The 20914-nt window shown below is 45.4% G+C and overlaps 1 protein-coding gene across 7 annotated transcripts in view; it reads right to left on the bottom strand.

The window, feature by feature from the left end:
- Positions 1-20914, bottom strand: part of VPS53 (VPS53 subunit of GARP complex) — a 99157-nt gene that overhangs the window by 74239 nt on the left and 4004 nt on the right. For 2 of the 7 annotated variants that reach the window (XR_006286358.1, XM_037880616.2), the window contains exons 1-4: positions 14749-14895; positions 8802-8882; positions 7733-7782; positions 6810-6876 (exon numbers count right to left, since the gene is read on the bottom strand). Coding sequence is in view for 3 of the 7 variants with exons in the window: in XM_037880616.2 (XP_037736544.1) it covers positions 6810-6876; positions 7733-7782; positions 8802-8882; positions 14749-14832 (282 nt within the window). In the remaining 4 variants the exon portion in view is untranslated. Of the gene's footprint in view, positions 1-6809; positions 6877-7732; positions 7783-8801; positions 8883-14748; positions 14990-20914 lie in introns of those variants that run through there. The other 5 variants (XR_006286357.1, XM_027820180.3, XR_006286356.1 and 2 more) reach the window with 4 other exon arrangements.

Below are 20914 nucleotides of genomic sequence, written 5' to 3'. Positions count from 1 at the left end.
GTTGGGGGGGGGGGGGATTTTAAATAGAGAAATTCAATAGTAAAGCCACAAACATTGGCAGAGGGGCTTGGATGTGAAACTAATTCTAAGTAATTTTGAAATGGACTAGATTTCAAGTTGCCTGTCCTTTAATAACTCAGGCTTGCAAATGTTCTGGCTGCAGAGATGGAACAAAAAAGAGTTAAATTATAGTCTGAAAACACAGAGGATAAATTACAGAAAGGGAGTTTGAGGGAATGGGTGAAGCAGCTCAGGCCAAAAGAACGTTATAAAAAAGTCAGTGATTGTCAGACAAATTATAGCTCACATATTTAGAAGCTCTGGTAATAAACTGGACTAACTGGCAGCAAATTAGAAATGTACTGACAACATGTTAAATGCTTAGTGGAAAAGCAATGGGAACTACCCGTACCGTAACCTGGGGCAGATATGAAAGGGTGCAGTCACTGGAAGTTAGCTTTTGAGCAAGGGCAGTGTAAGCTCCTTTCCCATGTCAGATCTGAGAAAACTCTAAAGGGGGATCTACAGAACTGGCTTGATACAAAATTCAGGCACAGCCCAAACTACATATTGTTACAACTGACCCACAGCAGCTTCTGCATACCCAGCCTCTCCCAAGGCAAGTTTCACCCTGCCATGGAACATTCCACCCATGGCTGTTGTTTTTCCCCCATAAAGAGGTAATTAGCAAGTTAATTTTTGAAGTTCACGGCATTGCCTACAGATGTCACAAAAATATCACACAAGAAAGTGGAAGCCAAATGAGCCAGACTATTTAAAGGCCTTTGCATTTGGAGAAAATTCTAGGGCAAAATTTCAAAAATGCAGATGGCTTTGAACTGGGAAATGTTATACTATATGGAGAAGATGGAGTACTCCAGCCTGTAAAGCTGTTTAAATGGTTCCTTTGATGCTACATTTTATTCATTTTAATTTTAAATTCAAGCACTTATTTTCAACCATCTTACTATTTTTTTTTCCTTTGGGTAATATAAAACATTTGGGGCACTCCGTTTAAAAGGCAGTAAAATTCAGCATTTTTCATCTGCTTGACAAACACTCATTAATGTGTGCAATGGCCCTGGGAAGCACAGTAGTATTATCCCCATACTACAGAAGGGGAGACTGAGACCGAGTGATTAAGTGACCTGCTCATAGCACAGAGGCTCTTAGCGTTGGACATGGGATTAGAACTCCATACTTCCTGGCTCCTGGTCCTGTGTTTCACTCTGTCTCAAGGCCTGATGTTGCACTGCGAGAACACCCTCATGCTGTAGGCGAAGACCCACGATCGGGAGCATCTGTGCTTTCTGCAGCCCGTGTGAGAAATCTGAGACACTGTACAGACCATACCATCCCCAGACTCTCTCTTTTCCACCAGCTGATGAGCAAAACCAAATGCTAGCCTGTTCTCAAAAGCAACGTTGTGCTCCCCCCTCCTGGACAGAAGGGGAAGATGCAGTTGGCAAATAAAAAAGAGCACCCTCACTTTGCTTGTGCTCAGCTCTTTAGTGGCCCCTCTCACTGGAATAGAAAGGATCTGAACCAGCCACGTACAAATGAAAGGCTCCAGACTCCTGCTCCCTCATTCAGCAGCCAAGTTATGCAGAAGAGAGATGGGAAACGCAAAGACAAGGGTTACATTTCTGAATATTCTTCTCCCCTCCAGCAATGTACATGTCACTCCCCTTAATAAAAACAGAGGGGAGAATAAACTTTTGTATCCACAATTCTGCCCGCTCCCAACCATACGTAAATAACTCGTACCACAGTGAACTGCCTCCTTCAGGGCACAGTGCCGCTTGGCACCTCCTCCTGGCTTTTGTTGGCTCAAATAAAATCTCCCATGTTGTTTTAGCATCACTGTTGGGGTTTATATTTCTTTGGGAAGAAGGTCAAAGCCTTTCCAGGGTGTTTTTATAAACAGTGATTTACCCTCAATTCTACAAGGTATCCTCCAGGCCCACAGAAATCAGCAGTTGCTCAGCCCCTGGCAGCATCAGAACCCATGTTTCTATAACTGGCACTAAAAATATGACACTGGGCTACCTCTACGTGGACATGACAGACCTGAACAGCTTCTTCTGGTCACCTACCAGTTGTTATATGGTTAAGAGATGGGAGTGGCTTCTTTAAAGCCACTCTAGCATGCTGTGTACTAAACTCAAGATGGCCATCTCAGCTGCTATGAAATCATGACAACCGGGACATGGTATCTGAGGTTTAAGTGTTCTTGTTGTGGATATTTTCAATGTTTGGCTTCAAAATACCAAACGTGATTAGTGAATTGCAAACACTCTGCCAGCCAAGTTCCTCTTTAGTAAGGAAAGCACTCTGCAAAAGTGTCCAAATGGAACAACAGTTTTTATTTGGGTCAGACCGGTCATGCTCTCAGACAGGAGGTCAGACTAGATGATCATGATGGTCCCTTCTGACCTTAAAGTCTACGAGACCGAGTCTTGCCATAAAGAGAATGTTATTTTAAAATATTACTTATTAAATTCTTATGTTTATTTAAATGGTCCGACACTCAGAAAGGAGTCAAATGCAGAGTGTAAGCACATCACCGGACTCGAGCGTGCCACACCACCTCTGGAGAAGAAAAAAGCAAGACAGTCCCATGTGCTAGAGAAAAGTGTAGAGGAAGTGTGGCAGATATTATCCCCATTTCAGAGATGAGGAGACTGATGCAGAGAGACTAGGTAAATTGCTCAAGGCCAAAGAGTGAATTAGTGTCAGAGATGGGATTAGAACTCACGACTTCCTGACTCTCTAGCCTGTGCTCAGACAAACCTCTGTCTCCCTAATCATAACATTACAGACTGGGTAAACTCACGAAGTATTAAATGCTTTCTCCAAACACGCATGCAGAAGAACCCACAATCCAGGAACGAAGCAAGTTTTTGACAGATTTATACATCCCTCCAGCAACACGCACAAACCAAGCCCGGCTCCACAGAGTAGACTGTTGTCACCTGGTTACAGCATCTGCCACACACCGTAAATTAAAAACAACACACCAGTGAAGGGAAACTCTCCTCTAGATAAGCAGCACAGAATGGTTTGCTATGGCTTGGTCTCTGGGAGTAGAGAGGAGAAGGCACAGCAGGAAAGAGATAGGTTAGCAAGTAAAAAGGTTACACAGTAGCTGCCAGTTCTACACATGCATCAATTTCCAGCAAAACCCAAAAGACAAAATGAACTAAAAAAAGGGTGATAAAGAATGAGAAGACACCCGGAATTACCAGGCAGGGAAATTTCTGCCAGGAAAAATATAATTGTTGGAGAATTCAGATGACATATAGAACATAGGATCCAGACAGAAGGGGATAAATAGGGCTTCCTGGTCAGCATGGCTTTTGCTCCTGAAGCATGCTGCTGTTTTTTTAAAAGTTCCACTCTCTTTACAACAGCATTGATTCTCTCCATAGCTGAGCATCTGTTTTTCTTAGACATGCCTCACTTGTTGGTAACAAATTCTTACAATACTTTGGAAAATTAAACTCTTCCTCTGTTCCATCCAAGAGGGAAAAGCTTGGCCTCTTGCCCTAAAAAACTTAACATTTCTGAGCATCCATATTCCCACTCAACATGCGCTAGTCAAACAAAGGCTCCCTTCAGCAAAAGAACAGACAGCCAGTGCTAAAGATCAAGATTTTCACCCACACAACTATTAACAAGGTCATTATCTGAAATGGCCTCTCTCTCCATTCGCCTGCATCCTGAGCCACTGAGAAAGAAAGAACTATGGAGGGGCCAGGAATAGCAATTATTTCTTCTGTGTTTCCTTTCTGTCTGGGTTCTAGGGAGATGAATGCAAAATTCCATCTCTAACTGAAATGCTATTCACAACTTTCTCTCTCTCTGTAATCTGACCTGCTCAACTGCAGTACCCTTTGACCTACAAATATCTGAGGCCTAGAATTACTGACATTCCTGCAAGCTTTATACTTCTAGGTCTGCCCTTCCCAATATTGACACAGCTTTGTTCCAGCAATCCATGTATAAAACATGTGTGCACACATATATACATGTACGTTGTACAGACAGAGAGGAAAGCATACATCCTTTAAAATACACACAGATCCTTGAGAGAGAATAATGCTTTCAACAATTTCTTGGTGTCAGTATTTCAAACTCTTTGAAAGGATTAAAAGCTTAGTTGCATTTCTAGATGAGTACCTGCCTTTAACATGACACACTCTGGTTACGTTCAGTAAAATAAAGTGCTATTACCTTGAACAGCAGTAAAGTGATTCAACATGGAAACGCTCATGCCTGAATACTGCACTAAGCTACTTCAAAGGGGCTCTGCATAAACATGCCACACACATGTAAGTATTCCGTGGTTTTATTCTGATGGAATTTTAATTAGTCCCTTAACAGGCAAACTAACTAGGGGCTTCACAGACATATTTACCCCTCAAGTGTGCACAGGGTACTGGCCAACGCCTGCACTGTTTCAATATGGCACAGTGACCTTCTAAGGAACTCAAGGATGTGAGACATATAAGGCAGAGCTTTACATGGAGGGTGCTGGACCTCCATAGTACACATCCGCCAACAGCCTAGGAAACTCACCCAATAAGTCGTCATTTCCCCTGGTAAACCCAAGCAGCCTCCTTAAGTTCTGTCCAGCGGTTCTTGCAAAAGGTTTCTCTACACAGGATTCCACAGCCAGCATTTCCACTGACGCTCAGCACTGACATACGCTGCTGAGCTGTGGCCTTTTGTCACCATGGAGGAACAGCTCCTTTTATTTTGTGTCCCTTGTCAAATTCATCCTCTGGACCTGCCAAAACCCTAGGCCATGCTCTAATCATTTCTCTCCTTAACTACACTCTCCTCCTCTTCTCTGTGTTGTCCCAATCTGCCCTCCACCCTTCAGTCTGTCCGAGAAGCTGCTGCCAAAACCATCTGTCCCACTTTTGTCACCCTGAGCATGTTTCAACCGTCTTCTCTATCTGCTGCACTGGCTTTTCCTCAGCCTCAACAACTCCCCTTCCACGTGTATTTCTGACCTCATTTCTTCTGACACCCTTCTCCTGACCACTCTGCTGGCCCCCCACTTCACTCCTGACCCAGGCGGTCTTTCACATTTTCTCTTATACTAGGAATAGTCTCCAGTCTCCACCATGATATCTGTCCCTGACTCAGTAATATTTAGTGCTCAGGGAACCATACCAATGTTAAACAGTCCTCCTGGGATAGGTAAACAACCCCCATTTTCCAGACGCTAATACTGAAGCAAAGAGAGGTTAAATAATTTACTCAAACCACAGCAAGAATCAGTAGCGGAAAAAGGAGGAGAACTCAAGAAGTCCTTGGCTCCTAGCTCTGGGCTCAGTCCACAGTTCATAAGACCTACTTGTGTAGGTTCTTTTATTTGTGACTATAAACTAGAAGATCAGTCTATTGGGAGTGGCAAACTGAATATGTTTTAATGGTGGTCTGCGTCCTTTCCATGCAGAACAGCTCATCTTTCATCATTTAGCACATGGGCTCAAGTGCTTTTATTTGCCTATGCAGTTATTCTTTCATCAAGGTAGATTTTTGCAAGCAGGTGCACTTCAGATTGAGGCTTTCAACAGAGTCTGTCACTGTGTGCGTGAGAAGGAAAGGAGCAAACCCACACAAAACTGTACTGCAGGAAAAAACTGAAAAATACATCCAAAAGGTGTTACTAGCGGGGGAAAGGCAGTCCCGTCTCCAGGTACTACTTTTTAAACATTGTTTCCTCTTCTTAATACTAAATGTAATGTTCATGGAAGGTGCTGGATTGATATGGAAGCTCCCTGTTTACCCATAAAACAGCTACAGGACATGCAGCAACATTGCTAGCTGCCTCAACGTTGAATCACATCAACGGGTAAGAAGGTAGTTCAGTCTTCATGGCTACTATATCCTGCGTCTTGCTATTAAGTTCTGGGTATTGGGGTATGGACACTTGTCAAATAGGGAATAAACTGAAACCTGCCATCTCATTTCATGGGGGCCACTCAATCAGACAGTAATGACCTGGGACATTCCAACAAGTGACCTGGTTAAAAGGCTCCATATCCTAGTACCAATCCCCTGAGCTATCCACTCCCACTTAACAGCGGGCCTGTTTTTATCTGCTTTACTCCTATACCTCTGGAATCAACTTCAAAGACTGACAACTGCAGGCATCATGTTTCTGTTTTGATTTCGTTAAACTCAATTTCTCTCTTGCCTCCTTCCATAGGATAATCAGAAGATAGTAATAACAGCTGTCCTGTAAGTGACTCTTCAATATGACTTAGTGTATTTATTCTCCGTGGTATATACAGTGTTACGTGTGTGTGCGCAAGATGTTAGTAGCATCTCTACAATGGGACACTAGATGGGAGAGTGCTACGAGTTACTACAGAGAATCTTTTCCCAGGTCTTGCCCACATTCTCAGGGTCTAACTGATCGCCATATTTGGGGTCAGGAAAGAATTTTCCCCCCGGGCTCAGATTGGCAGAGACCCTGGGGGGTTTTCCATCTTCCTCTGCAGCATGGGGCATGGGTCACTTGCAGATTTAAACAAGTGTAAATGGTGGATTCTCTGTAACTTGAAGTCTTTAAACCCGGATTTGAGGACTTCAGTAACTCAGCCAGAGGTTTGGGGTCTATTACAGGAATGGGTGCATGAGGTTCTGTGGCCTTCAATGCGCAGGAGGTCAGACTAATGACCATGATGGTCCCCTTTGACCTTAAAGTCCACGCATCTATGAGACTTCTGCATGCCATAGCAGAGGGAGAAGAGAGCCTTGGGATTTTATGTGATATAAGACACATGTACCTGTCTGCCATCCTGTCCCACGTTTGTCTGTCCTCTCACTACTGTTCGAATATTGTCATCCAGCCTCCTTTAGGGAAAAGCAGACAGTGTCAGCATAAGGAACAGATAGTTTGTGAAAACCAGTGCACCAAAAAAAAAAAAAATTGTACCTGGCTTGGTTTGTTTTTAAATGGTGCTGACAACATAAAACTGACATTTTCATAAACACCTGATAGTCTCTCGGATATCAGCAACAACACTGAACATTGTCAAAATATGAAAATTAGTTTCAAAATCCAATTCACTTTTTGCATTTCATACCAGTTGGCCAATGGTATCAGACTGGGCAGTTTCCCTTTCTGGTTCTCCTGCACTAGAGCAGAGCTTTCAGGTAGACAAGCCTTTCTTCTAAGTAAACAAAATTTCACAACCCCCTCATTTGTTATCCTTACCTTTATAGCAAACGTAAGAATTACGACAATAAAGTCTGTGCACTACAACTATTACTGCAGCTACGACATTTGATCTCACCAACATAGAAGGTTTTGGCCACCCAAGTTATTCTGGGAGTTTTGTTTTTCTTTGCTTTAGCATTGTAACACATTTTTCAGTGCCCCACGATTCCCACCGTTGTCTTTTGTGAGGTTGAGAAACACTGCGTTAGAGCGATGTTATTTGAGTGGCACACACTATAGGAAAGAGTTAATGTAAAATTTAATTAAATTATAAAATGTACTAGAAATATTTTCTTTTTTTAAACCTCTGCCCAACTCTTTCTTCAAAGATATTTACATTTCAAGCATAAAACTACCTAGCTTCAAATAAAATGAGTTAGAACCAGCAGCAGTGCAAAGATTGATCTTTAATGGAAATATATTAAGTCTAATGACCATATGGCCATTTCCCATCTATGTGACAATGAAAGGAAACAGAGTGCTACTTACCTTATTTTCAGTCTGATTTTGTTCACAACTTCATCAATGTTTGCCAAAGACTGCAAGATAAAAAACAATTTTTCAAAAGAAAAATGTTTTTTCAGTACATACACGCAAATCGCAGAATCAAACCTCCCTTTGAATAACACTTGGCATTTTCTTTCATAGCACTATCCCCCTTTTATAGACAGGGAAACTGAGGCACCAAGTAATTTGGCGACTTGCTCAGGTCACGTAGAGGTCAGTGACAGAGCTTGGAACAGAAGCCAGATCTACAGACTCCAATGACTCTTCAACTCGCCCCTGCACATGCATAAACACGCTGAGTACAACTACAACTTCTCTTTGCGATTGTACGAATCCTCCCTCAGAGGAAGCAGTTAAAGGGAAAGGTGATGGTGACCTCTAGTGGATAACGCAGTCAAAGAGCAAATAGGATCAAAGTATGGTAGGGTTCAACCATACAGTACTTTGAACTTCAGCAACCCCCAGAGGAATGCAATGGGCCCTGAATGCCTGAGATCCACGGATACCTGGCAATGAAGGATGCCTGACTGGTATCTGGGTGTGAGCAAATCAAGCAGAACAAGTTGAACAGAAGCAGCTAAAAGGAAAAATCCTACCGCTTGCTCTGCTGCTGCAGTTGACCCAAATGCAGCAGAATCTAGGAAGTTCCAGCAAGTTTTCAGGAGCTCACCCAAGGTCTGTTATGCTACAGAAAGGACCTCCCCATCTCAACAGACCTCCCAACCCCAAGCCAAGCCTAGTTCGTGGATTGGAACTAGGGAAGGATTTGACCCCACTAGATCTCCGTTCCTTATCCCTGAAATGAAACGATGGTTTTAAAATCTAGTCTGATTGTGACTGGACTTTCTGACACTTCACGTTCAAAACATCCCTGGTGTGGCTAGAATCCTTGGGGCCTCCCAGTATATTGATCCAGCAGGATCTGAAATTCAACTGCAAAAACAGACCGACCCTTGCATCATGAAACCGTTTCTTTCTAGAGACACACTGAGTCACCATTAAGATTACCCCTTGGCTCATGGGACAGCAGAACCCCAAGCATTTGACTTACTTGCTCAGTTGGAAAGAGAGTATTAATATACTCCACAGCATTGAAGTCTGCCCTGTCCAGTGGATCTTGGCTGGGAAACACCTAGAGAGTGGGGAAAGAAACACAAAATATCAGCTTGATCATCTGTAACTTTAAACTATATCTGTTATTTTAATAACTAAAACACAGACATGGGATTATGTTTAACAGCATGGTCCTGACAGGTCTGCATGGAGAGTAGTCAGGCCTTAATTCAATGGAGAATAAACAGTTTTTGTGACTACACCCCTGGAAGTCTTTGTGCTATTAAAATTCCTGCATTTATCAGACTGGGTAAACACAGATGTAATATATATGCACATCCTGAGATTCAATACCAGCACAATCAATCATGTGCTACAAATTCCCAAGCGACAGAAACTATTAATTATATATCTAAAATGATGTTCATGTTTTCATCATTGCCTGGAAATTAAAAGCTCACGCTGAGACCATGCCCTTCTCTTGGGTAGGGCCATCTGGTGAGAGATGAGACATTTTCTTCCACAAACTTGTAATATAAAACATGATGAATTAAGAAAATGGTCAAACCAGATCCCTGGAGACCTAGATTTCACCAGGCAAACATGGAAAAGAGAGAGAGGGTCAATCTGTTAAATGATCTAGTTATCCCAGAAAAGAGCAGCAACTCTTTCTAATCTATCTTCAGAGGCTGCTCAAATGATCCAAGTAAGGTTGTTAAATTATTTTTCCTCCATCATAAATATATGATGTATTACCTTCCCAGTTACCTGTCTGTTCTGTGCCATGCAGCCATCAATCCCTCCCTCCCCAGTCTAAACCACGTCCTGGACATACAGTAAATCACATCAGCCATTGTGCAGTGTCACCCATGTGCGTCATTCTAGTCATTCCAAGCTGGTGAGAGGCTGCTGCATTAGGCTAAAGAAAATCCTACACAAAACCTTCAATTCAAACTTTTTGCTACCTTAGCACATTGAGTATCTAAATTTGATATGCTTTTTTCAAAGGGAAAATCTAGTATCTCTGAAAGGATTGTAACTTAGAGGGTCTCACTACTATTAATATGGTATTTATCCACCTTTCAGCTGAGGAACTTGGGGCACTCTAGAAACTGAGGCACAGGGAGATTAAATGATTTTCTCCAATATCACACAGCAAATCAGTGGCAAAATCAGGAACAGAAAAGCCAAGTAGCTTGACTCCCTGATCTTCTACTGGGCAACACTTAGAGATAGCACAACAGATCAATGGCGATAGCTAATAGTCTTGCCAAAAAACTACACAAAACTCAGTTTGTCTCAGACTCCTACTCTAGCTGGCAACTGCAGTTTGACGACTAACTGAGTTTGTCTTGCTACCATCTGCTGTTTCTCGTGGGCAAGCAGTGACAGTGCCCATAGTTCTTATGAAAGATGAAGGTTGGCAATGGCTGTAAGGAGAGTCATGGATTCCGGGAGATTTAAACATGTCTATCATATTCAGGATGTGTGGAGGGGATTATGGTTGGGCACGTAACTGAGCAGACACACAGCTAAGCATATTTGACTGAGCATTTGAAGAGAAAAGCCAGTAGGACTGTAAGCTGAGTGTGAAGTTTGGCAGCATTGCAGGGGCACAAACAAACTGAGCAGTGAAATCGAACTGAGTGCCCCTAAGCACTAGACCAGCAAGGTACTACAGGACAACCAGGTGGAGAGGTGATGGAAAGGCTCCACATAAAACTAAGACAATATTTATGAAAAAAGTACAGCATCTCTGGCTTGTAATAAGGGTAATGGGGGGTGGGGGTTGAGGAGACACTAAATATCCAGGAGGTCATAATACAGTAGAGAAGGGGAAGCAGCCTGGGTCAAGCTTCCTCAACCACTACAGAAAAGTTGCAGGAAAGATGAATATGTTACTTCACTGCGGTATTCTCTAGTGCAGCAGAATGGTGAAATCTCCCTTGCTATCCCTGACAGCCTGCCTCCTCTGCTGATTCATATCAGCCTTTACAGCTAATGTTGCCTGGTATAAAAAATCCCAGGGGAGCTAAAAATCATTATTTTATATTGATCTTTTGAAGTTTACACTGACTTTTTTTTAAATCAGCAAATCAAAATTTTTATTTACAAGACACAGCATCAGAAAACCCTGTGTGGCTTGCTCACTAAGATGCAGGGGTAGTGCTGGAGGAGACCACTTGAACCACCAAGCCTAACAACATTACAATTAATGCATTAGCTAATGAATCCAGCATCTTCCCCACCCCTCATCCGCCTGTTGCAGAGCTGGGACTTGAACTCAGATTTCTGAACCCCATCTTTAACCATAAGACCATCCTTTGTTCACTCCCGGTTCTGTGCCTCCTTTCATGCAATCCCCCACACCCAGCACAGTCTTGTAATTAATATTTGCTAAACCCCTTTTCCCTTTGCCTCCTTCAAAACACTCCAGGAGAGTCACTCGCTTTGTGAACCTTTCTACCTCAAGGTCGCTTGCTATTCTGCACACAGTCCTTGGACCATAAACTGTTCTGGATATTGCTCCTGGGGGAATTCTGCGTCACTGTGCATGCGCAGAATTCGTGTCCCCCACAGATTTCTTTGCTTCCCCACAGAAAAATGCCTTCTGACAGGGAAGCAAAGGAAAGCCCACAAGAGCGGTCATAAGCCTCTCCCCGGCAGTGCAGGCAGGTTGGTTCAGGCACTCGGAGCAGCAGATAGAGACATAAATCATCACTAGGACGGGGTGGGAAGGCTGAGCAGTCATGCGTGTGAGAGAGAGAGAGAGGCACTCTGTCCCGCTTGCTTGCTATTGCGGCACACTTGGCATGGAGAGGAGGGCTTTGGGTTGTTTCTGGGGAGGTAGGCATGGGGCAGAGCAGAATGTAGCAACCTGCCTGCTTAGTGAATTGTTCCCATTGTCTTTGTGAATTCCCCCAGGAGTATAAAACAGATGTAAAAGTTTTAAGGCTCTTTTACATTGCCAGAGTGGTGTAAAGGAAAATATGGCTTTATAAATGCCTATGGTGCTTTAGTGATTAGAAATGGTCTAAATTTTTGGACTGAAAAATATTCCTGTCAAAATGTGTTCCATGAATTGTTTGGTATTTACCTTTCTTGAGATGGTCAGTAGCCAATATAAATTGTGAGTTTGATTTCCAAGCCCCCCTTGCTGTTTAGTTGCCTATGATGTAACACTGAGCATATGGCTCCATATATTTGTTGACTAATAACTAGAAATAAAGGGTCAAAACTATTAGGCAAGGGGGTTTGGGGGTTTCTTCCAATGCTCCCCACTCCCATTCTCCATCCATTGTATTGTAGTTTAAATAAACTGCCAAAATAATTGAAACTGGCATGATTATATTGCATTATTTTGACAAATAAAATGTGGAGAATTTTGCAGAAATTTAAAATATTGTGCGCATAATTTTTAATTTTTGGTGCAGAATTTAATATTTTTGTGCAGAATTCCCCCAGGAGTAGGATATGGAACCAATCAGTAGATTGGCAAAGTCTCCCTGTTAGAACCATTTGACTATAGCAACATGTAAAAAAATATTATGGTTATAGCAAAAGTGGAGATTTATATAAGCACAGTTTAACAAAAACGTTACAAACTTTGTCTAGTTCCCTAAACAATCTTTACTGGCCCAAATTCTGCTTATGTTGTGATTACATTGAACAGATTTGATCCCAGACACTAGACCAAAGTCAATCTCCATATAAAACTCCCCATCTTAACTCTCCATATAGAATTTAAAATATTTTTGTGAGGAAAAGGAAAGAAATCTCACCACCCTGAAGGAATTAAAATTCTCACTAAGATTAATGGCCTCCTGTTTTGTGGTCTCTAGGTCGCTCTCCATCTCTAACATAGGGATTATGATACATCACAGGCAAGACCTGAAGTCTTCAACTTTAAAATCATATGCAATAAACAAGTTTATTTACCTGGGATGCTAACTTTTTCCATTACTCTCAGCTTGGCCACTGACAGTCAGTAGCACCTTTGTTTATAGCCAATTTCATTCTCATGTTCTTAGTGCTGTAGTTGATTGAATTTCCAACAGTGGAGCAAAATATTTGTTTTAAAACAACCGTTTTCACTGCTTTTTATAATTTATAAGAACATTTGCCATGGGCTTTAGAGCTTTTTAAAAAAAAAAAATTAAATGTGGGGCCAAATTTGAATTAATACTGTTCCTTTAACTCAGTCCTTGCAAGCACTTTAAGTTCCTTTAAAGTGTCACTAGCAGAAAAAGGCACAAGACCCAGTAGTTGGAAACTAAAGTGAGTCAAATTCAAAAGTAAGGTGCAATTATTTTTTTTTTTTTTTTTACCAGTGAGAATAATTATCCATTGAAACAACTCAGAGACATTGTGGATCCTCCAGACTGGCTATTGTTCTAAAAAATATGCTATAGCTCAGAAAATATTGGATGAGGTTCTTTAGTCTGTGTCATGCAGGAAATCGGACTAGATGATTATAATGATCCCTTCTGGCCTTAGCATTTATGAATCTATGAAATGCAAAGTATTATTATTACAGCCAAGTTCCAGTTTCCATTAGACCTCAGGATTAATTTAGCTGCTCTCAAGGTTCTCAGTGAAAATGGTTCAACTGTTCAGCATCAAGTTCCCCTCTTCCACCCATCCCATGAAAAGATCCCAAAGTGTCAGGGATATTGCTTTAAAAAACAAAACAAAAAAAACCCATTAACCTCACAGCATAAATGACACCCACAAAAACAATGACAAAGAAATGCTGCTGCCTTCCTTATTGATAGGTGCCGTGCATCCCTGCAGCTGCATCAGTCTCCAGCATCCCCTCTAGCTCATTCAAAGAAAGTCTGCAACTTAACTTGTTAACTTTAACACCCAAGAGGATCATCTGAGCGATGTGTTGTGAGGCAGCTCCCATTCCCTGCCTCTAGATTTTCACCTATGACAGGTTCCTGTTCAGACACCAAGAGTGAAATCCTGGCCCAAGGGAAGTCCATGTGAATTTTGCCATTGCATTCAACAGGGCCAGGATTTCACCACAGGCTGTTGCTAATTCCATTGCATCTCCTTTGGAGCACAAAGAATTTTAAGGTACATCTGAGGACTTTGGCTCCAGAAGGATATGTGTGGGCTGCTCACTGAAAAGGGTTGTGACTGCCCTGAAGCATGCCTCTGCAAACCAATGGCCTCCTTTGAAAGGGTGGGACAGGGTGATATTTCTCCAAGATCCAAATCAGCCAAGGGTTCTTTTGTGGTTCACTTAAGCCTATAATGGTTGATAAAAACCACACGCAGGTTGGCTCCCTCTACAGTCCAGGCCTGAAGCAACAGGGGGGGAAAGGCTGAGGCATGGACAGACATTCATTTACTAGGAAAGTTAATACTACCTGAATGATGATAAATTAATCTAAGATTCCACCAGAATCTCAGCCCCCATCCAAGAGAAGAGCGGCCCTGCCCCCCGCGCCCCCACCACCCCTTCAGGGGAGAGCGGCCCTGCCCCCCGCGCCCCCCCAACCCCTTCAGGGGAGAGCGGCCCTGCCCCCCGCACCCCCAACCCCTTCAGGGGAGAGCGGCCCTGCCCCCCGCACCCCCAACCCCTTCAGGGGAGAGCGGCCCTGCCCCCCCACCAACTCCCCCAGGGGAGAGCGGCCCTGCCCCCCCACCAACTCCCCCAGGGGAGAGCGGCCCTGCCCCGCCCCCACCACCCCTTCAGGGGAGAGCGGCCCTGCCCCCCCACCAACTCCCCCAGGGGAGAGCATCCCTGCCCCGCCCCCACCACCCCTTCAGAGGAGAGCATCCCTGCCCCCCCCCACCAACTCCCCCAGGGGAGAGCGTCCCTGCCCCGCCCCCACCACCCCTTCAGAGGAGAGCGCCCCTGGCCCCCAGAGGGAAGCGCCCCTGCCCCCCCAGGAGCCGAGCCCCGCCCCTCTCAGCCCCGGCCCGGCCCTCACCTGCTCTATGGCCAGCTGCACCTCAGGGGCCAGCTGCAGCACGGCCTCCAGCTCCTCCACACACTCCAGCTCGTCCTCCTCCATCCCGGCCTGCCCCGCGCCGCTTCCGGGAGCGGCGGGACGCCGGGGACTCCGGCCAACCAGCGGCCGCCCCGCCTGCTGGCGCCCGGCTCGGGGGCGGGGCAGCCGCGGGCGGGGGGCACTGGCCTGGGGGCGGGGATGGGGTCGCGAGGGACGAGGAGCGGGAAGGGCAGTGAGGGGGATGGGGCACTAGGTGGCAGTGCAAGCACTGGAGAGGGGGAGGGGCAGGCAGCACGGGAGGAGCGGGAGGGTTCACGTGGCTGGCAGCCCTGGAGCGGGGGGGGGGGGGGTTGGCAGCCCTGGAGCGGGGGGTTGGCAGCCCTGGAGCGGGGGCAGGAGGGGGCACTGGGAGCAGAGGGCTGGCATCACTGGAGGAGCAGGAGGGGCACTGGGAGCAGTGGGCTGGCAACACTGGAGAGGGGAGAGGGAGTGGGCTGGCAGCACTGGAGGAGCAGGAGGAGCACTGGGAGCAGAGGGCTGGCATCACTGGAGAGGGGAGAGGGAGTGGGCTGGCATCACTGGAGGAGCAGGAGGGGCACTGGGAGCAGTGGGCTGGCAACACTGGAGAGGGGAGAGGGAGTGGGCTGGCAGCACTGGAGGAGCAGGAGGAGCACTGGGAGCAGAGGGCTGGCATCACTGGAGGAGCAGGAGGGGGCACTGGGAGCAGTGGGCTGGCAGCACTGGAGAGGGGAGGGGGAGTGGGCTGGCAGCACTGGAGGAGCAGGAGGAGCACTGGGAGCAGAGGGCTGGCAGCACTGGAGGAGCAGGAGGAGCACTGGGAGCAGTGGGCTGGCAGCACTGGAGAGGGGAGGGGGAGTGGGCTGGCAGCACTGGAGGAGCAGGAGGAGCACTGGGAGCAGAGGGCTGGCAGCACTGGAGGAGCAAGAGGGGCACTGGGAGCAGTGGGCTGGCAACACTGGAGAGGGGAGGGGGAGTGGGCTGGCAGCACTGGAGGAGCAGGAGGAGCACTGGGAGCAGAGGGCTGGCAGCACTGGAGGAGCAGGAGGGGGCACTGGGAGCAGTGGGCTGGCAGCACTGGAGCGGGGAGGGGGCAGTGGGCTGGCAGCACTGGAGGAGCACTGGGAGCAGAGGGCTGGCATCACTGGAGGAGCAGGAGGGGGCACTGGGAGCAGTGGGCTGGCAGAACTGGAGGAGCAGGAGGGGGCACTGGGAGCAGTGGGCTGGCAGCACTGGAGGAGGGGGTGACAGGCTGTGCTGGGGGCACCAGGTGGGATTTCTGGCATTGTGTGAAGGTCACATAACAGGAAAAAGACGGACCTTTACTTAGCAGTGCCCCTGCTTTTGGTGTTAGAATTTGGAGTGGCCTGAAAGACTCCCACAGGGGACAGGATCAAACCCTCTGAGATGTTATCATCACTAAGCTTGAAAGGTGAAGTGAGTTGCCCCAGGTTGGGAATTACGAATAGAACTGGGAACTGAACTCCTGTCTCCCAGTTCTGTATTCAGAGCACTCTTACTAATAAAAGACACGTATTTTCCTTATAATGAGCCTTCATTTATCAAAAGTCCATTATTCCTCCTGGTGCTAGAATGCTCAGGCTGGCCCACCACCTCACAGCGCTAATGAAAATCTGTTTGTCTTGATTACATATTTCTTCACATAATTATTTCTGTCTTAAATCCTGTTTTCATGTAGCACAGCAGAGCACTTGTGAGTTGCACTCCAGCAGAGATCCCAAATCTTCTGATTCCTTGTATGGTGCCCGTTCCAGTAGGCCACACTACTGCATCCTCCTCAGAAAGGGTGAAAACACAAGCATCAGAACCAGGTTGTAAGCACTAGGATTTGAGATGGGGGAGAAAAAAAAAACACATCTGTCTATAAGGCTAAACTTACCATGATGAGTAGCCCATGGAGTCTGCACCTCCTGTTATAATTCCCTGCTGGATGATCCTCCTCACCAGTGCAGACAAGTGCAAATTTCCCTATGGGTAAGTGGCGTTCTTTGGCCAACAAGCTCGTCTACTTGTTAGCCACGGCTCACAGACCTTTGGCTGCACTCTGGCTTTGTTTAGTTTCAGTTTTACATGGTGCCGACTCTCCCATCTTGCCAAGCTAGCACTCTCAAAACCTGTTCTTAGCAATGAAAGTCAGAAACTCAAGGGTCAGGGCCTGATCCTGAGAGCTGCTGAGCACGCTCATCTCCCACACACTTCATTTGAACAGACTCTGCTTAGGGTCTGGCTCTTAATGCTGCAGGGCTCCTAGGCCAAGAGGCTCAGTGGGAGTTAGATGCCTACATACCTTTGAGGATCTGGGCCTCGGAGCCTGACTTGGTTGTAGTTGGGACAGACCGACAACCTGTAATATCCTAAATGAATTTTATTGAATGAAGTTAAACCTTACTGAAGTAGAGTGGTTAATCCTTTTAAGGGACTATTGTATTAAAAATGCAATTGTGCATGTGTGATTGTGGCAGTGTTCTCTAGTTGGAGGGGGAGGCTAATGTACTTCCTTTGTTATCAACCCTTTGAAACCACCCCTGGAGAGGTGTACATATACTAGTTCAAACTAGATTGTCTAGTTTGGACTAACAGACAAAGAAAGGCTTTTTGGATAAATAGCCTAGTTTTAAACTGGCTCAGGGCTTTCTTCCTGATCCAGCAAACGGACAAGTCTCCTGATCCATGGAGGACCCCAGTCCTTGGGGGAGGGTTGGAAGGACTGGGCAGTTCTGAGCTGAAGCTGTGATGAACTTGAGACCACAAAGGAAACACTGGCTGGGGTGTCGAAGGACTGCTCCTGCCAGAGCTCATGGTAGAATGGGGTTGGGGCCTGGTAAGGTTATTAGCATGGAGGTAGGTTACTTTATTGTTTTTTAACATGTTTCCTCTGTAGTGCTTTTACTTGAAGAATAAAATAGGCTTGCATAGAAAGACCCGGGTAGTAACTTACAAGTGTTGACAATGACTCTGGTCAGTCTCCGAAGAGAAAGTAAGCAGGCGTGCTTGGGCAGCCTGTCACAGTCAGGAATCACACAGTGAAGGCAGGGAACAGTGCAGCATGGGAAACCCCAGTCCAAAGGGAGAGAAATACAGGTCTCCCCTCAAAAAGGCTCAGGAGCTGGAAGCCTGAGAGTGGGGCCTTTGCTGGACCACTCAGGAGAAATACAGGTGCAGGGGCCGAGAACAGAGACAGTACTTACTCCTGTGAATAGTCCCAAAGATTCACGAAACACTTATATGCATGCTTCATTTTTGCACAAGAGTAGTCCCACTGAGTGCAAGCAATTGTGTGTGTGTGTGTGCGCGCACGCGTAGCCTGCAGACCTCACACACTAAGACCTTTATCCTGCAACAAACCTATTAAGCATACTGTACTGCAGCGATTCTCAAACTGGGGGCTGTGGAACACCTGCTGCTCCCATGGTTTGATTTTGCCTCTTTCCCAGCTGCTATATTGTATTAAAAGTAGATAAACCTACCTCAGACTTTCCCAGTATGACATGCCCATGTCACAATTGCACTAGTTGCCCTCAGGGTGGCTATATTCTACAATTAGGAACAGAAGGGGGAACTCTGTGAAACAACTCTTGCAGTTTTCAGAGTGGGTATCAGCAAAAAGAACGAGGAGTACTTGTGGCACCTTAGAGACTAAGTGCAGTGTGGTTCCCGTTCCAGGAAGGTTTGAGAACCCTGCCGTAATAATAAATGTAACCCTTTATTTCTGACATGCCACTTCAGAGATGGATCAGGAATTTCTCAATGATCAAAATCACAGTACACCCAGAGCACAGTTAACTCACAAACACTTGGCTTGCTCATCTGACTCTACAGCTCCTCCCCATCCTTAACACTGCCTCTCCACTCCCCCTCCCTCTTGCTTACTGTGTCAGAGCCCTCACCTGGCAAGTTACCACAGCTACCGTTTCAGAGTAACAGCCGTGTTAGTCTGTATTCGCAAAAAGAAAAGGAGTACTTGTGGCACCTTAGAGACTAACCAATTTATCTGAGCATAAGCTTTCGTGAGCTACAGGTCACTTCATCGGATGCATACTGTGGAAACTGCAGAAGACATTATATACACAGAGACCATGAAACAATACCTCCTCCCACCCCACTCTCCTGCTGGTAATAGCTTATCTAAAGTGACCACTCTCTTTACAATGTGTATGATAATCAAGTTGGGCCACTTCCAGCACAAATCCAGGTTTTCTCACCCCCCCCCCACTTTTTTTTCAAAAAACCACACACACAAACTCACTCTCCTGCTGGTAATAGCTTATCCAAAGTGACCACTCTCCTTACAATGTGTATGAAAATCAAGGTGGGCCATTTCCAGCACAAATCCAGGTTTTCTCACCCCCCGCCCCCCCCCCCCCCAAAACACACACACACAAACTCACTCTCCTGCTGGTAATAGCTTATCCAAAGTGACCACTCTCCCTACAATGTGCATGATAATCAAGGTGGGCCATTTCCAGCACAAATCCAGGTTTTCTCACCCCCCCACCCCCATACACACACAAACTCACTCTCCTGCTGGTAATAGCTCATCCAAAGTGACCACTCTCCCTACAATGTGCATGATAATCAAGGTGGGCCATTTCCAGCACAAATCCAGGTTTTCTCACCCCCCCACCCCCATACACACACAAACTCACTCTCCTGCTGGTAATAGCTCATCCAAAGTGACCACTCTCCCTACAATGTGCATGATAATCAAGGTGGGCCATTTCCAGCACAAATTCAGGTTTTCTCACCCCCCCCCCCCACAAACTCACTCTCCTGCTGGTAATAGCTCATCCAAACTGACCACTCTCCTTACGATGTGTATGATAATCAAGGTGGTCCATTTCCAGCATAAATCCCAAGTTTAACCAGAACGTCGGGGTGGGGGGGGGGTTTAGGAAAAAACAAGGGGAAATAGGCTACCTTACATAATGACTTAGCCACTCCCAGTCTCTATTTAAGCCTAAATTAATAGTATCCAATTTGCAAATGAATTCCAATTCAGCAGTTTCTCACTGGAGTCTGGATTTGAAGTTTTTTTGTTGTAAAATAGCGACCTTCATGTCTGTAACTGCGTGACCAGAGAGATTGAAGTGTTCTCCGACTGGTTTATGAATGTTATAATTCTTGACATCTGATTTGTGTCCATTTATTCAATCTACCGTTGTTAGCATTAGGCCTGCTAGCAGCTCTTACAGTTCCTTCATCCACCCCACCTTAGTCTAGCCTCTCCCAACATGACCTCTGTTCATCCAACAACTCATGTTAATTTTCACTCCCCACCACCACCTTTATTTCCCAAAACTTTCTGAAAACCAAAGAGGTTAAATTTCATCTATATGTAACACCAAAGACGTGGCCTTGGACTTCGTAACCCTCCCCCAGAATTGCTTAGGAAATAATACTGAACACACAATTGAACAGTAACGGTTGACGGAAAGCAAAGATTGTTATCAATGAAACATAATCAGAAACGCACACTGTGTCACAAGTGTGCTTTTGTTCTCCCCCAATAATGTGAAATGCTGGAAGTAATATAGAAAATGGGGAAAGCAAATTAGCATAAAGATTGCCTACAAATAAATACAGATTTATATTGCAAATATAGAAATAAAAATAGATGGGATTCTCCTGTCTGTCCTGAATTATTTTAATCCTGGGATTTGTTTGTTCCTGTCAATTTGGAAAATGAATTTCTTTGTTTGTTCACAGGACTTACACAATATGGGCAGCCACAATACATGTTCCTGCATGCTGCTGCTTCAGTGCTTCAGACCCACTATAGACTAACTTTCAGAGGTACAGTTTAAATGAGTTGGATTTATGGAAGTGTTAAATGGACATTTTCACTTAAACATAATTGAAAGAATTTTCCCAATCTAGTATAGCAGCCAGTCCCACAACCGTTACTCATTGACCTCAGTGGGGCTACTCACCTACATAAGGGCTTGATCCAAAACCTGTCAAAGTAAAGGGAAAGGCTCCCATTCACATGAAATTCAATAAGGACTAATGCAAAGTGCGCCACTTAAGAAGGGACAATCAGTTGCACCCATACAAAATGGGAAATGACTACCTAGGAAGATTTTGTTACATTTACATGTGTTTATTA

This window comes from Chelonia mydas, chromosome 17, assembly GCF_015237465.2.
Source record: "Chelonia mydas isolate rCheMyd1 chromosome 17, rCheMyd1.pri.v2, whole genome shotgun sequence".
NCBI lineage: Eukaryota > Metazoa > Chordata > Testudines > Cheloniidae > Chelonia > Chelonia mydas.
This window is presented reverse-complemented; position numbering and strand designations above follow the sequence as displayed.